Below are 17129 nucleotides of genomic sequence, written 5' to 3' on the forward strand. Positions count from 1 at the left end.
ATTAAAATAAATAAGTATATCATTTAGATTAATAAGTTAATACAAGAGCAATAGCATATAATGAAATAAATAAATCACTTACTGGAAAACTTTGAAAATTGGTGCTGGAAACTAACTACAATAATGCATTCACTGATTTTCTAAATCAATATCTATTGGAATAGCATCACAATCTTTTCTGTCATAAATTCCTTCATCATCTTTCTCATCCAACTCACATACTGGAAGTTTGTTAGATAATGGAGAAAATACATCCACGTCTTCACATCTTTCCCCATTTAACTTATAAGTTTTGTCGGTCACTGAACAAACTATTGATTTATTATTCTCTAGCTGGTCCTTTACATAAAATACTTGCTTTGCATGACAAGCCAGAATAAAGCAATCAGATTTATAGCCAATCCGATTTAAATCAACTACAGTGAAACCTAAATTGTCAGTGCAAACCCCTCTATCATCTACCCAATCACACTTGAAAAGTGTTTTTTTAACCATTAGATAATCAAGCTGCCAAATCTCATCAATGACTCCATAAAACGTCATGTCTCCAAAATGAGGACTTTTATCTTTTGAGCTTGAAATCTGTAGAGTGTTAGCAACAACCCTAACACCACTATTTTGGGTCACACGATTACAGTCCCGGTCCCTCGTTGTAAAATTGAAGCCATTTATCTCGTAGCCAGAGAAGGTCACCACGCTTGAGCGTGGTTTGTTTGCTAACCAGCACACTATTTCGTCAATCGGCACATTATTTGCTTTATCATGTGCCACCTATAAATTAATTTAACAAGTACAGTAATTAGTAACATGTAGAAAAATCTTGTTAAGTTTATATCCTATATTGTATTTAGTTAAGTAATTTTAACCTTTGCTTGTAACCAACCAGAAAATGTTCGTATGTGTTCATTTTGCAACCACAGATTTGTTTTTGCCTTATAGGGGTTTCTTGATGCCAAATAATGCATATGCTCCCTACAGTGAAACATATTAAGATTTAAAAACTAGTATATTAATCTAATAATACAATAGTAATATTTTTTTGAAAAATTAACAACTTACTCGATATATATTTGGATTTCAGGGGTGTTCATTAGAACACACCGGTGTGCTTGTGCCAACAAAGGATCATCAACCACCTTTATGTTTGCACCTCCCAAAGGCTTTTCGATAGATAAATCAGTTGGACAACCAGTAGGCAGCCCAATAACATCACAATTTGAGAGGTACTCAGCACAAAATGCAAGTGCTTCTTCTGCAATATAACTTTCTACAATACAACCCTCAGGGCGGTAGCGATTGCGAACATAATCCTTGAGAGTTTTCATTTGTCTCTCAAAAGGATACATCCATCGAAGATAAACAGGCCCACATAACCTAACTTGTTCAACTAAGTGGACTGTTAAATGGATCATTATGTCAAAAAAGCTAGGTGGGAAGTACTGCTGCAGTAAGCATAAAGTGATTACAAGTTCCTCTTGCAATTGGTCAAGAGTATTAGGATCTACCACTTTACAGCACAATGTATTAAAAAAGAAGCACATCCTGATTATGGCCGTTCTCACATTTATAGGCAAACAGTTTCGAATGGCTAGTGGTAGAAATTGTTGCATCAAAGTATGACAGTCATGGGACTTAAGGCCTTGAAGCCGACAATCATCTATTGAAACAAGGTTTTGGACATTGGAAGAATACCCATCAGGGACTTTCACACTCAGCAAGGTTTCACAAAACTGTTTTTTTTCTATTTTACTCAAAGTATAAGGAGCTGGAGGTAGGACTTTGTTTTTTTTGTTTGTTTCATCAGGAACTAGTTTTCCCCTGATCTTCAAAGACTCCAGATCTTTTCTAGCATTAATCCCATCTTTTGTTTTGCCTGGTTGATGAAGTAATGTGCCATATATGTTTTCGCACACATTTTTTTCAATGTGCATCACATCTAATTGATGGCGAACTAATAAATGCTTCCAATAATCTAATTCAAAAAAGATTGACTTTTTTTTGTACAATTTTTCAGTTATGTTCTCATCACCACCACCACCACCACCACCACCGCCATCATGTTTCCGCTTTTTGGCCTTCTTTTTCCCGAACTTAATATCTATATCTTCCACCATATTAAAGATTTCCTCACCAGACAAAGTTTTAGGAGGCTCATTCCACTCTTGCTTCCCATTAAAAATCTTTTTCAGTTTCCGAAATAGGTGACCGAGTGGTAGAAAGCGGCGATGGCCCATATATGACATTTTCCTACTATGTGGCAGCCAACATGCACAAGTGTCTATCCCACAAATTGGGCAAGCATAATAGCCCTTAACAGTACAACCAGAGAGGTTTCCGTATGCTGGAAAGTCACTAATTGTCCACATCAAGACAGCCCGTAAATTAAAGGTTTCTTTTCTATAAGAATCATAAACATCAATACCTACATCCCATAGAGTTTTTAAGTCCTCAATCAAAGGTGCTAGGTATACATCTAGATCATTTCCAGGTTGTTTAGGGCCAGATATCAAAAGTGACAACATCAAAAACTTTCTCTTCATACACAACCATGGAGGAAGATTATATGTTATTAATATAACAGGCCAACAACTATAAGTAGTGCTAAGTGTACTATGTGGGTTAACCCCATCAGTTGAGAGAGCTAAACGGAGATTTCTAGGTTCTTGTGCAAATTTTGGCCACTTATTGTCAATTAGTTGCCAGGCTGGTGAGTCTGCTGGGTGGCGAAGTTTGCCATCTCTAATTCTTTTATTAGCATGCCATGTTAAATTTTGAGCTGTTTGTGGTGATTGAAACAATCTTTTCAACCTAGGAATAGGTGGAAAATACCATAATACCTTTTTAGGAACCCCTTTCCTAAATTTTGTTGAGCTATCTTTTTTTTTTGATACCTAGATGCTCCACAATTTGGGCATTCAGCAAGATCAGCAAATTCATTCCTATACAAAATGCAGTCATTTGGACATGCATGTATTTTTTCATACTCTAAGCCTAGCACTTTCATTGTTTTCTTAACCTCGTACATTGACATAGGTAGAGTATTATTATTTGGCAAAATATCAGCAAGGACTTCTAACAAAGCAGAAAACCCTTTATCGGACCACCCATAGTTCCCTTTCACATTGTAAAGTCTCATTAAACTAGATAACTTTGAATGTTTTGCACCCGGGTACAAAGGCTTTTCAGCATCTTCAAGCATATCCTTAAAAGAACTAGGATCTCTATCACAATGCTCGTAAGCATCTTCGACCATGTCAATTATATTACTGTAATCATGACATCTAAATCTTTGACTATGTGAATGGTCTTCACAGTTTGTAAATGTAGATTTAGAGTCAGTCTCACCATGCCAAGTCCAAACAATATATCTTGGGAGAAAACCTTTTTCAAATAAATGATCCTTCACTTGTTGAGGAGTATGAAACTCCATATTACAACAAAAGGTGCAAGGACATCTAATTGACATTCGATTTTCAGCATTCAAAATGGCAAAATCTAAGAAATCAGCAACTCCAGAACGATACTCTACAGACAATCTATCACAAGTTATCCAACTTCTGTCCATTTCAAATATTTTACCTGTTCACATATGTAATGTTAGTTTAAGTTTAATTAAATTGCATGATTAATTTAAAGTTCAATGTTATTATGATTATAGTTGTAATAATAAACTTATAATTCTGGAAAATCATTAATAGCCCTATAAATCATTAATTATAATAATAATTTAGACAAAATCCTGAAATTGAAACAAAATAAGTTTTGAAACTTAAATAGGAGATTAATAGGTAAGATGGGTGCTAATGGCTTTTTAAGTAGTCGAACTAATTCATAAGTCAAGTAACTAACAAAAGTTAAGAGTTCAAATAAATAATGTCTTCATACCACTTTGCAAGCCATTTTTTAAGATTCTATAAATCATTTTTTAACTTCAAATACAACATGCAGAACTACTTTAAAACAAGCATTTCTTTATTGAATCAAACACAAATCATCAACTTTATACAATCTCAAAATACTCACAACCACGAACTTAATTAATTCATATCATAGTCATTGTCTCTATTACAAATCGTCCAACCAAAACAGAATAAATAAACAAGTAGGATTATATAACAAAATTTGCCTCTCTTTACATGAAACAGAGATGTAAATAGTTTGTAACCACTAAATACACAGTCATTCAGCTAATATAACACCCAAACAATCATCTCCTAATCACAAAGGCAAAAGCTAAAATCAAATTTCATATTTTAGTACATTCAAAATCAACTAACTTATTGCTCAAAGTTAAGAAACGGAGCTAACAGTTTATTTCAGAAACTAAAAAAAATGCACATTCTTAGTTTTAAATAACAATGACAGTAAATCACATGCACAAAAGTTTGAAACTGACCTCAAATGTGGCAGAAAAAACTGAGTCGCAGCAGCAAGTGTTTTGAGTTTAAGTAATGCACCACTTAAAATGCCTGTATTTTTGGACTGCATGTGAGTGAAGATATAGAAAAATAAGAACAAAAATTTCAAGTTACGAATAAATAAATAAAAAAAATATTTGGAAAACAAAACCCACCAGGGTTGCACGACTGTTCAATTTCTGAATATCTGAAACAACCCAAAAATAAAAATTCAAAAATATTATTCATAAGCCAAATTAAAACAAACCCAATAATTAAATTGCACAAAAAAATAAAACATTCCGCCATTACCAGCTGATAACCTCCTCTACAGTTCTTTCTCTGGACTTAACTTGTCAGGGAGAATGAGATTACCTGAATACCGAACCGATGGTGCCACTTCACCCCTTGTCGATGGCTTTTACTTGCTTGCCTAGTATAGCCACTGGATGGTTAAGTTGGAGAAAAACCCCTTCGATAACAAGCGATTAGGGTTTTGGTTTGTGTTTCAATTTGGGGAAAATGGAAAAACGAATCAGAGTTTTAGGTTTTCATTATCTATCTAAATTAATTGAATTTAATTTGTAAATGGATAGTGCAAAACAGAAGAGATCGAGAAGAGAAAAACGAAAGCGAAAGTGAACGATGAAAGCAAGATAGAGACAATCGATATAGTCTAGATGGGGAGAACAAGTGTGTTTTATGTTATTGTTATTTATATTTTCATTTTTTAATAATTTAAATATTATTATGACTTTGACTCATCGAGATTTGATGGTCTGTGCTCCAAACATTAAAGCTTTAAATCTTAGAGCTCCCAGGTTCGAGTTGGAGCTAAAACAAAATTTTTATGAATTTTTTTATCATTGATACTTTAGTGTTAGTGATTTTTGATGTTTAGTTTACTGACACCCTAGTATCATTAATCCCTGATTCCTATTTGTCAAAAGCGGAAAATGGTGCATATGTACATAAGTACTGACACTTTTTGCAAAGTGTCAGTAACGAAGTGTCAGTAAAACTCATTTTTCTAGTAGTGAAATGGGCATCAAGAAAATAATTAATGATTTTCAGTCCTCAAAAAAAAAAAAAAAGGCAAAATTATCTTGACACTTTATAAGTGGGGAAATTATGCACATTTTTAGAGAAGTAAATAATTTATTTTAACCATGAACAGAATCAATTATTGACAAAACTAGAAGGAATGAAACTAAATTGTTATTTGGAACCGCTACAAAATTGGGTTTTTTGACAGAATAAATTTGTCACAGATCATGTTATTGACATAATTTTATTCCGTCCAAAAAGTCCTTGTAAGAATATAGATTAATGACAAAATATTTCTGTCAAGGAATTGTGTTACAATTCTTTATTTACATGGAATCTGACGTGGCAAATGACATGGCATCTCAATTTGTAAACATGGCATTTGAGATGGCAAATAAGTTTTATGCTTACATGACATTTTATGCTGAGTCATTTTTTTGAGCTTAATTTATGTCAAAAATTTAGGTAATATTATTATTATTATTATTAATCTTAAAATAATTAATTTGTTCTTTTCAATTACCAACAACCCTTATTTTTGTAGTTCCCTTACGATTATAAAATCATTTTATCCATTAAATATTTTTAAAAACCACAATGCAATTTAAAAATATTTCAACTATTCTGTTATTAAATATTTGCTGATATCATAAAAAATTACATACATTTTGTCGCAAGTTAACGTAAAGAAAATTTCTTTTTGCCAGAACCATAAATCATTGGAGATTACAATCCTCTCCCGACGCCAATTACATCGCTTTAAAAGGAACAATTACATTTGCTCAAATTGAATCTAAAGACATGCTCAATACTAAAATCTCAACAGCTCACATAATCAGCAACAATGCTTGAACCTGAAGGCATAACCAAAATCTTAGCAAGTTGAATCCGCAGGCATGACAGAAAATTGCATCAACACTTCTCCAATATCTTAGCAAGTTGAATCTAATGCCATACGTCTTTTAAAAGTAAATATTACATAGTATTTAGGTTTAGGCCAATTAACCTATTCTAATTTCATCATGAGAATTAGATTTAATGAATGTTATAAAACATTGTCAAGCCTATACTACATGTTAAAAAAAAATCTATTGAAAATAACACATGGCATTATAACAAACACCTGGTGTACAAATTTTAAATTGTTATTTAAATTGTAACATTCATTAAATCTTGTAAAAATTGCAATCGCGACTAATTAAACAATCTCAATAAGAAAGATTGCAACCAAAAAAAATAATCTTGTAAATACAGTCGATATCGAAGACAATTTTGCAAACAAGCGAATATTATTATTCATATATCATAATTTTTAATAAAAGTAAACAGAGACCGTAAATTATAATGTAGAAAGCGTGATTAAATTTATAATAAACAAAGAACAAAGTAAAGTAAACGGCTTATTTGTGAGGACTAGATCAAGAAAAATAATTTTTTTACGTCACTTTGAGAGAGAGAGAGAGAGAGAGAGAGCCGAAGAGCCAAAGAGGAAGGCGAAATGCGAGAAAGAGAAGGCGAGAGGCGTGAGATTCGTTCCAAGCTTTCAATTTCAGAATGTTTTTGTGTTAATTTTATTTCAGCGGCACATAAAATAAAAAGGGGATTGAAGAGAAGAATTTTGAATTATTTTGATTTGGCGCACTTTTTGGGCGCCCATTCTGCCACTATTTGATATTTTAATTGTAAAACCTCAGGTTTATACTTTAATTTTTTTAAACCTTTTTCATTATATTTTATAAATTTATAATTTATAAGCTTTCTTATTAGATTACGTATTGAAAGTTAATTAAAATTTAAAACTTTAAATATATGTTCTGGATAGGTTAAACAAATATTAAATGTGTATTTCAATTTAAAATAAAATATATATTCTCTTTTTTTTTTTAGCACTTATTGGGTTTTTTTCACTGAGCTTAGGCTGAGTCCAACCTGAAACACTCAATCTCAAACTCGAGCCAAGATTTTCGAAAGACCCACCGAACATTTTAGATGGCAAATTCTTATTGGTTGAGCATGCCTTCTTAATATGATGAGGTGGCAAACTTGGCAATCTAAGATAATTAAAATAGTAAATTTTGTTTGATAGAATTTTATCATTGACTTTTTAAAGACATATTCACATCAGTTAAGTCATTGAAATCTTTTAAAATTATGTCATTTTTCAATGCCTACGTGGAATTACAAATTTAAAAAGAAAGTTCATTGATAAAATTATGTCAAACAAAATTAAAATATTTAAAACACATTTTTGTAAAATATTAAAAAGTGAGATTTTACTTAAACCTTTTGATAGTATTCTGTCAAAAATCACTTAACTTACTATTTGTGACAGAATTTTGCAACTATTCTCTTATAGAAAGGCCTCTAAGGTTTTGAAACGATTGTGTTTGCCACATCAGCAAAATAATATATTTGTCACAAAACTTTGACACATACATGACCACGTGAAAAAGCATTCTGTCAAAGAAATTCAGTTTTGTAGTAGGGAGATTAATCTTCGGCGCAATACATAATGTTGGAATATTTATCGGTCGTCATTTATTTCTTTCTATATTAATTTTGTTGGATTAGAAAGCAACCAATCAACTAATCTATATTAATTTTCTATATTAATTTTCAACTATCTATTAGTGTCTAAATTATACTCTCAATGACTTAGTTACTTTTATTTAGTTAGCTAATAGATTTTGAATTTTAGCGGAGGTATGAGCTAAAAAAAAAATCGATTTAAATTTAATGTACTCTCCAATCTTTTAAAAAAAGAACTTAAAGAAATACCTAGATTGCACACACACACACATATATATATATATATATATAGAGAGAGAGAGAGAGAGAGAGAGAGACTAGAATATAAAAGAAACTTTTTATGTAGTGTTTAGCTTAAATAAGTATATTTTATTTACTTGTACTTTTTGTTATTATTTCAAAAACCTTATTCCTATGTAGTGTAAATTTTTGTGTAGTGTAAAATATTTTATTTATAATTTGACGGGTTTTATTATCTTGTATAATAAGATAACAAATATAAAGTAAATAACAATTGTTTAATAAAAATCTAATGGCCGTGAAAATTTGTGAGAGAGTTGGAAATGGGTGACAAGTGTACCTTGTTATATAAGATAACAAGAGCATAATTTGACAACTTAGAAGTACATTTTAATCTTAATTAAAAAAAATGAAGTGCATTTAATAAATCTACCCACGCGCATCAAATGCGCGTGAAAATAAAATACCTACACATGAGAAAACAATTTGACAACGCTCAACGTGCTGCCATGCAATCTTAAAACAAAATGTCGACTCAAAACAAATCTTTCAACTTTCTACAAAGACGTGAAGCAAAATTCAATCAAATGGCTGCAGCTTCATCGTCATCTTCACCATCTGCGTCCAACAAACCCACAAATTTCAGTCAAAAGCTGTTCATGTTCTCTCTTCTTCTCCTCTCCTTCTCGCTTTTCCTTGTCGTTTTGTCATTCAAACCTAAACAACAACCCCAGTTGGCTTACGAGCCACATAATAAATATAATACTAACCACTTATTACACAGACCCAAATGGCTCGATATTATCGAAAAACACATCAAGGATCACAAAATTAAAGTTGGTTTAAAAAATTGAGGTACATTAATATTTATAAACGAGATTGTGGTTTCATCTCGTTTTGCTTATCACATAAATTTTTCTAATCCTAGCAAATAATCATTCAACGAGGTTTTTATTTTTATTTTATTTTTTTTAATAAAATGACTAACGGTATAATTCCACAACTAGTGTGTGCATCTTCTACCAAACTTTCCCTGCTCAATTCCATTCTCCATTTATCACTTTTAGTCCTAAAAAAAAAAGATATGCAAAAATATCTTAACACTCATGAATAGGTATTTGTTCATATTACTATTTATTATGCACATTTTGAGAGAAGCAAAAGAATTTGTTCCGACGAAATGGCCAGATAAGTGTACACTTAACGACTGCACTGCAATCGCATTACGTTACAAGCACAAGTTATGTGATAATTATTCGGATATAATGTTACAGGTTTTCAAGGCATTTCAAAAAATTTTTTTGCAGCTAGGTAGGTGAGTGAGGTTGCTTCAAAGATCAAATTTTTGGCCTGCAGCACCGGACCACAGCAGTTGTCCTTGAGCAAGGTTTGAATGCTAAAGGTGTTAAAGATTGGTAACATCATGTTGCTAACATGTCTACCGATATGTAGGGCTTGGATTAAATCCTAACGGTTATGTTAAGTTTATGTTGATTTTTCATTTGGTAGTCATTCGGCTGATCAAATTATGTTTATGTTAGCTGTGGTACATTAGCATCTCCTTCGACTCTATTTACTGGCTTTGAGTGGCGATTCATGCTAGTTTCTTTAAAACCAATTACACCAATCACAAGACTACATTCATTTGGCTTTTAAGCTGGGTGATGAATTTTCAGGGCTCACTTACTCAATCGGGAAGACCAATTTTGCCTTGGATTTGGTAGTTGGCCGTGGGTGTCTTTCTTTCCATTTTTCCAAACTTTATCTTTTAAAGAGAAGAGTTGACACCTGGTAACTAGCCTTCTCAATACACATAAAATAGATACATAAAACCAAGGAAGGTTGAACAACTGAGTAGAGTAAAAGGTGTATGGAAATACATGAAGATCTAAGCAAGCAGATAGCAGGAGATTTATTGGCCTTTATAGACAGAAACTTCTAAGGTGGGCTTCAACCTTGCTTTCACACGTTAATTATATTATTTGGATTTAAAATTCTTTGGTTAGTTAATTATTTTTTCCCATTGCTCTGTACTCTTCATGTTCTGATGTTCAATTACAAATTCATGAAACCACTGATTTGCTGATTTCCTGTGTGGTTGATAATTTCATATGTCTAACTGATTTGCTGGTCATGCATGCATATGCTACCGATATTTTAAGGCAATATTTCTTAGCAGAGGAATTACGTACATGAGGACAGAGCAGAGCAGGAATTGCCTCATTTTTATTTGTGCTTGTATTCTCGAGGGTTATTGTGAGGAGACAGGTGGTGTTCTTTATATATACGCACTTGTTTTCATCACGCGTATCGTGGATACCAGCATCACCACCTGTGGACATATCATGTAAATCTTTGTGCCTTGCGGTGCTTTTTGTGTTGTTGATCATTTCCTTATTGTTTGATTGATTGGATTAGCGGTTTAATTGGACATTGTTGCTTCTAGCTAGAAGTTATTGGGTTCACTTCAGCACACCAACTTTTTGATAAAACAATTAGCAGTGGATATTTAGCAGGAAGGAATAATATATCAAAGCTTGCATGAAGTGAGGTATTGGGTTATATTATTCACAGATAGTATCTGATTAAGAACACGAAAGCAATTAATCTTCAACCCGACAATTCCCACTGTGTGAAAACATAAAGATGGATTTCGGCCAACACTAATTCTAGCTCATTAATCATTTTACTTTAAATTTTTACTTTTTATTTTTTTTTTAATTTCAGTTCTTCGGCTTTGGCTTCTTCTGCAAGTTAAAAACCAAGTAATGACAAGGTTGTGAATGAAACCTTCTCCTCACATGTCTCTTTTGTCTGCTCTTTTATTATTGGTAATCTGAGAAGAAGAACTAGAATCTCACTAAGAAGTGGAACAAGTGTTATGTAATTATTAGGACTCAGTAGTTTGAATTTACAGATAAGATATCTAATGACTTCAAAAATTACTTTTTAAAATACAATTCAGTAATCACTTGATAAGTATGTTAAGCTTGCTGCAAAATACTCATCTACTACATCATCTGCTTTGATGGTCATAAGTGTGTTACATTTTCTCTTCATTTCTTGATATTAAATTACAATGTCAGCACAGCACTCCGTGATTTTTTTTTTCTCTTTTTTGATATGTTAAACTGAAACATATTTTTGGGCATGTAATACAAAATTTATGTTAGTTTAACCATATAAAAATTTTGCAGCCACAAGCACAAGTTTATGTGATTGTGTCATTGAATGTTAGCCTTGATCATTCTGTGGAGTAAGAAGAACAAGATAAGTGTTAGTGGATACCAAATTAGTACGGACCCATTGAATTTAACGTCACATAATTTTTTTACACCCGGCCCATTTTTGAATACTTGATATATACTTGATCATTATTTGGATAAAATATTACAGATTTTCAAGGCAAGTCGAAAAATTTATTCGGAGCTAGGTTGGTAAAAGGAAGGCCGCTTCAAAGATCAAATTTATCGTCTGCAATAGGACGACCGGCCACAGTAATTGTTCTAGAGCGAGTTCTGAATGCTAAAGGTGTGAATATTGGTAACATCATGTTACTAAAATGTGTATAAATATAGATGCCTTGGATTAATATTAACAATTATGCTAGGTTTGTGTTGCTTATTTGGTACTCATTCAGGTGGTAGCAGCTGGTGCAGATCCCATTCTATTTACCAGGGGTGGTATTGAGGAGACCACTAAGGCTTTGGTCGCCGATCAAAATTAAGTTGATGTCGATTGAGGTTAATTAGCATATTCTTTTACTTACTTTGGCTTTGAGTGGGGATTGCTTACTATATTCTTTTAACCATTATACCAATCACAAGTCCAAACTCATTTGGCTTTTAAGCTGTTTGATGACTTTTCAAGGCTCACTTACTGAAATTGACCAATTTTAAATGAAAGTTTACAGAAAGGGAGCAAGAGCAGACCTAACGTCTTAATTCATAACTTTCAAGGGATCACGAGAGGTCTTTTAGGAGGCCTCAAACGGCTGCATATACCATCACCTCCAGGTAATCTGTTCTACTGTTCAGTTTTAGTTCCTTTTTCAACCTTGTCTGATGGATGACCAAAAAGGCATTGTGTTCAAAGGGTGTAAATGGCCCAACTCAGACAGAAAGGCTAGCATAGCATAGGGCTGTTGCCTTTACTGATTGGGAAGCGAAGCACTAAACGGTGGCTCCATACTGGAAACTGGGCTGGCTTGGTTTCGTCTGCTATAATGCTTATGGTAATCTCAGAACAAGAAGAACTGGAATCTACTTAAGAAGTACAAAAAGTTTTATGTCATTGCCAAGAGTTTTAATATCTTGCATTTATGGATTAGCTAGATAGCTAATTTATTCACTTTTTAAATTAGAAATTACTGGATGCTTGATAAGTATGATAAGTTTGCTGCAAAATACTTGTCTAGGACACCCTCTGCTGTGATGGGCACATATGTGTTGCTTTCTCTGATTTCTGCCCTGGAAGAAACTTTCCATTTTCAGCAAACTTTTCAAGAAAAACATATTCTTTTGCTCAGTGAAGTGTCTTGCAAAATGAAAGATGGGAAGACAGATGACAGTCCTTGGATGAAAGCGATCAGAGGAATCAGATTGGTTAGTTAATTACGTTTTCCCATTGTTCTCTATACTTCATATTCTACTGTTCAATTACAAAGTCATCAAACCGCTGGTTTGCAGGGCATGCATATGCTAGTGAGGGGTCAGGGCAGAGCAGGAATTGTGTGTGTTTTTAGTGTTTCTGATCCGTTCCGTATTGTTTGATTGATTTTATTCGCAGTTTAATTAGACATAGTTGCTTCTAATGCTTGAAGTTCTGGGGTTCACTTCAACATCTCAAATGTTGGATCAAAGAATTAGTATTAGACAGTTAGAAATGCGGAGTGATATCATTCACAGATAGTACCTGATTCAGAACAAGATAGTAATTAATTTTCCACGCGACAAAGTAAAAAGTTTTCTTTAATTTTTTACATTTTATTCTTTCAATATCGGTTCTTCAGCTTAATTTGGCCTCTTCCGCAAGTAAAAAACCAATTGCAAGTATTGAAAAGGTTTGATCTTCACCTGACGTCTGTCTGTTTTGCCTGCTCTTGTATTATTGGTAATCTCAGAAAGAGAACTAGAATCTCACTAAGCAGTAGAACTAGTGTTATGTAACTATCAGGAGCTTGGAATTTACAGATTAGATATCTCATTACTTCAAGCATTAGTCCTGAGATGAAACCGATGAGGGGACAAGGACTCAGGAATCGTTTGCAAATGTTCAATTATGCATAATCATCGAACTACTGAGACTGATCAATTGGGCGTGTTGAACTACTGAGATTTTTAAAGCAATATTTTTGAAAAACTATTGACACCCACACGTCATATGTGTTATATGTTGTTTAACAACTTATATGTTTCTAACACTTCTACTAATTAAAAAAAGTAAAAAATAAATAAAACCTCTTTTTTTCTTTCCTTTTTTTTCTCTTTTAAATTTAAACATATGTATTTTTTCCTTTTTAACTCAAAAAGAAACGAAAAATTTATGATTCCTTTTCCAGATCAAATATGGAACAAAGTCTATGGCCTATGTTCAGTCATCAACAGAATTATGCTAAGAATAACCAAGGGTTTTTTTTGGAACTACATGGGACTATTGCTGCCCAAATTTTACCCTTTCAAATATTTAAGAGAGGAACATCTATCGAATTACATATATTTGAAAGAGGGATGTCTACTTCAGTCACATTTTGAAAAAGAAAAAATTATCTTCACTCAATTATTTTATATAATTGAGAAAGAAATTGATCCCCATATTACTTTCATGGGAGGGTTCAAATTGCTACTCTTACAACCCTACCGGACAAACAATTTGAATAACCTGTTTATCTGCTGAAAATAATTAGGAATAAAAATCATAAATTGAAAATCTAAAAGGCTTTTTAACCAAAGCATGTTAGTGAGAATGGGAAAAAAAAAATCCCGATCTCGTTAATGATCCATCCTACTTCCTTTATGCTGTCTTCTTCCTTTATAATCAGATTTGCGCACTTTGACAATTGAATTCAATGACGGGAGAAGATCGGACTCAATTGCTAGAATTTAATAAATTCCACAATCCCAAGAAAATATCTTTCAATAATGGATTTGAACAGTGGGACACTGAATTGAATTATTGTGTTTGAACAATAAGAAAGAACTGAAATACTACGGTCCCATAAGTTATTTTATTTAAGGCTATTTATGTTATTAATGGAGGTAATAATTTATATTATTTTAGTATTTTAGTGGAATAAATAAAGAAAATGAGTTTTAAGAGGTTTCTAGAGGGGTGCCCAGAGTATCACTCATTCTCAAAACGTCTCCAATTACCATCAGTCCCAGCCCATTTTTGGATTACTTGATGTATACTTGATCAGTTATTTAGATATAATGTTACATACAGATTTTCAAGGCATGTCAAAAAATGTATACTTCTACTTTTGAAAATACAAATTATTAATTACTCATAATACTTACAAATGAAAGTTTACCCAATTCCCATTATTCTTTTTTTTTTAGTAGTTACTGTTTTTATCATACAACAGTTATAACTTAAAAATCATACCTGACTACAAAATAGACCCTTAATCTCTTGCATCCATAATTAATTGAATCCCATTACAATGTTCTAAGTAGCACCTGTTCGATTCCTGCCAAATCTGTCTTATATTTATATAATAGCTCATTATATTAGATCAGCATAAGATAATCAAATAATCACAACCAAATTAAGCTACCATCCAAAGTTTGAGAATTTCGGCAGCATTTGCACCTTCTAGATTTAGGCTTCGTTTTTAATTTTATTGCTGGTATTTTTAAGCTACAAAGTTGTGAAATTAAATAGATATAATTATTAAAATAAGAAGTGATAAAATTTGATGGACATTACTTTTAAGTAATAATTTTAACAAAAATAATAAAATTGTGATAAATTTTTCATTAAACTATTGTACATGGAATAAATTAAAATCTCCTTAGTAACTTTTAAACCATAATTACGAACTATATCTCCCTAAGCCAACTAAAGGCTACAGCTAGAGTTGGCAAAATAGGTTATCGGGTCGTGTTCGTGTCGTGTTAAATTTAGGTCAACCCAAACCCGACACGAAAAAATAATCGGGTTACCCAATAACCCACTTAAGATCTATATATTAATCAAAATCTATATCAAATATTTACACATTGTCATACATACATAAATACATACAAAATTTATCGATATTATAAAATGTACATATCTACCAAAATATTATACATTTACACTATTGAAATTTTAACTATATATGTAAATAATATCATATATCGATATTATAAAATATACTTGTGGACTAATATTTTACACATTTACATTATTGAAGCTCTAAATGTACATAAAATTTTATAAATAAAATATTGTGTTTTTATTCATCTTTTCAAAAAATAAAAATAAAAAAGAGAATCATCTTTAATATTTGAGTTTTGATAATAAAAACCTACAAATTATTTTAAAATAGAAAATATAATTGGGTCATTGATCGGTTAAATGAGTCAAAAACTTTAATCCTAACCTGACACAGAAAAAAATCGTGTCGACCCGGACCCAACCTATTTAATAATCGTATTAAATTCGATGACCCATACTTATTTATTCGTGTTGTGTTCTTATCGGATAATTGAGTCGTGTCAAATTTTATCAGCTTTGTGCCTACAGCTTCCAAACCCCTCGTATGTTATATTTTCTGCAATGATGGTCATAAGGGTGTTCCTTTTTCTCTTCATTTCCTGATGTATATCAATTACAAAGTCATCAAACAACTGTGTTATTTTTTTTTTTAATATGTCTAACTGAGGTTACTGATTTGTTAATTGGGCCCGCAACTGGGATTTTTATAACAATAATTAGAAGATATTGGCGGTTCTAAAAAAACTACAAATTAAAGTTTCACTAAATGAAAAAAAGTTTTTGGTGGGTGGGTTTTGTCATTATGCTTTGTTAAAAAGAAATTAAAGTGTTCACATGCTGCAATCGTAAGGCAGTTTCGCAATAAAATGTTCACATGTTTCACCCGACATTCTCATATCATTTGTGGAAGAAAATTCTCTTTGTGGGGTATAAATTCCATTACCTGTGACATATTTGTATGCCGTGAAAAATAAAAAAGAAAAAAAGGTTTTGTCTTTTTCGAGCATTACAATTTTGACTTTCCATTTTCATTTTTTAATATCTATGACACGTTATTACAAATTGATTTTTTTAAAAAAATTCTATTAAATTTCAAAATGATTAAAAATAGAAGAATATGTAAATATCCAGCTATGAATAGATCAATTTATACATAATAAATAAGAAATAAGTAACGATGATTTGTTGTTTATGATTATTGCAAAACTAATTGATGGTTGTCGAAGTCAGTAAAAATAAATACATACTCTAAATAAATTATGTATAGTGATTGAACAGTGTAGTGTCCACATAGATCGGTAATTATTTAAATTCTTTTAAAATGAAAAACGTAAAATGGGGGAATTGTTGACAATAATATAAATCAAATTAAAATAACTAGAATGCAAATTAAAGTTGTAATTCAAATTGGAGAAAGCTCTGGTTGAAGGAATTAACTCAGCTTGATTCGACTACTGATCATTGATTCAAATATAAATTATTACTACTTATGAATAGACTGGTTATAGCTACTGAGACCCTCTAATAGCCAATCTCTCCTTAACTAGTCGATAACCAAGGTACGACCGTTGGTTATTTCCCTAATCAATAGACAATCCTAGATACGATCATAGGATTTAATCAATTGACAGCCTGAAAAACCAGAGAGACCCAAATCCTAATCAACAAACACATACGATGGTTCATTTAAATTAGATTAAGTTGTCACAAATA

At 32.0% G+C, this 17129-nt stretch overlaps 1 protein-coding gene across 1 annotated transcript; it reads right to left on the bottom strand.

Annotated features, from left to right (window-relative positions):
* Positions 1-129: 129 nt before the first annotated feature.
* On the bottom strand, positions 130-3565 carry LOC127902408 (uncharacterized). The gene is made up of 5 exons (XM_052441316.1): positions 2892-3565; positions 2030-2808; positions 1102-1873; positions 867-972; positions 130-771 (listed from the first exon to the last, which is right to left on the bottom strand). The coding sequence occupies exons 1-5, from the start codon at positions 3563-3565 to the stop codon at positions 130-132; spliced, it is 2973 nt and encodes a 990-aa protein (XP_052297276.1).
* Positions 3566-17129: the final 13564 nt, after the last annotated feature.

This window comes from Citrus sinensis, chromosome 5, assembly GCF_022201045.2.
Source record: "Citrus sinensis cultivar Valencia sweet orange chromosome 5, DVS_A1.0, whole genome shotgun sequence".
NCBI lineage: Eukaryota > Viridiplantae > Streptophyta > Magnoliopsida > Sapindales > Rutaceae > Citrus > Citrus sinensis.

Bases quoted from the DNA above. Each gene is read 5' to 3' on its own strand.
- LOC127902408 (XM_052441316.1), bottom strand. From the start codon at position 3,565: ATGGACAGAAGTTGGATAACTTGTGATAGATTGTCTGTAGAGTATCGT. The intron at 2,809-2,891 runs GTATCAAAAAAA...ACCTATTCCTAG, and splicing joins CCAAATTGTGGAGCATCTAG to GTTGAAAAGATTGTTTCAAT. The intron at 772-866 runs GTTAAAATTACT...ATTAATTTATAG, and splicing joins CTGGTTGGTTACAAGCAAAG to GTGGCACATGATAAAGCAAA.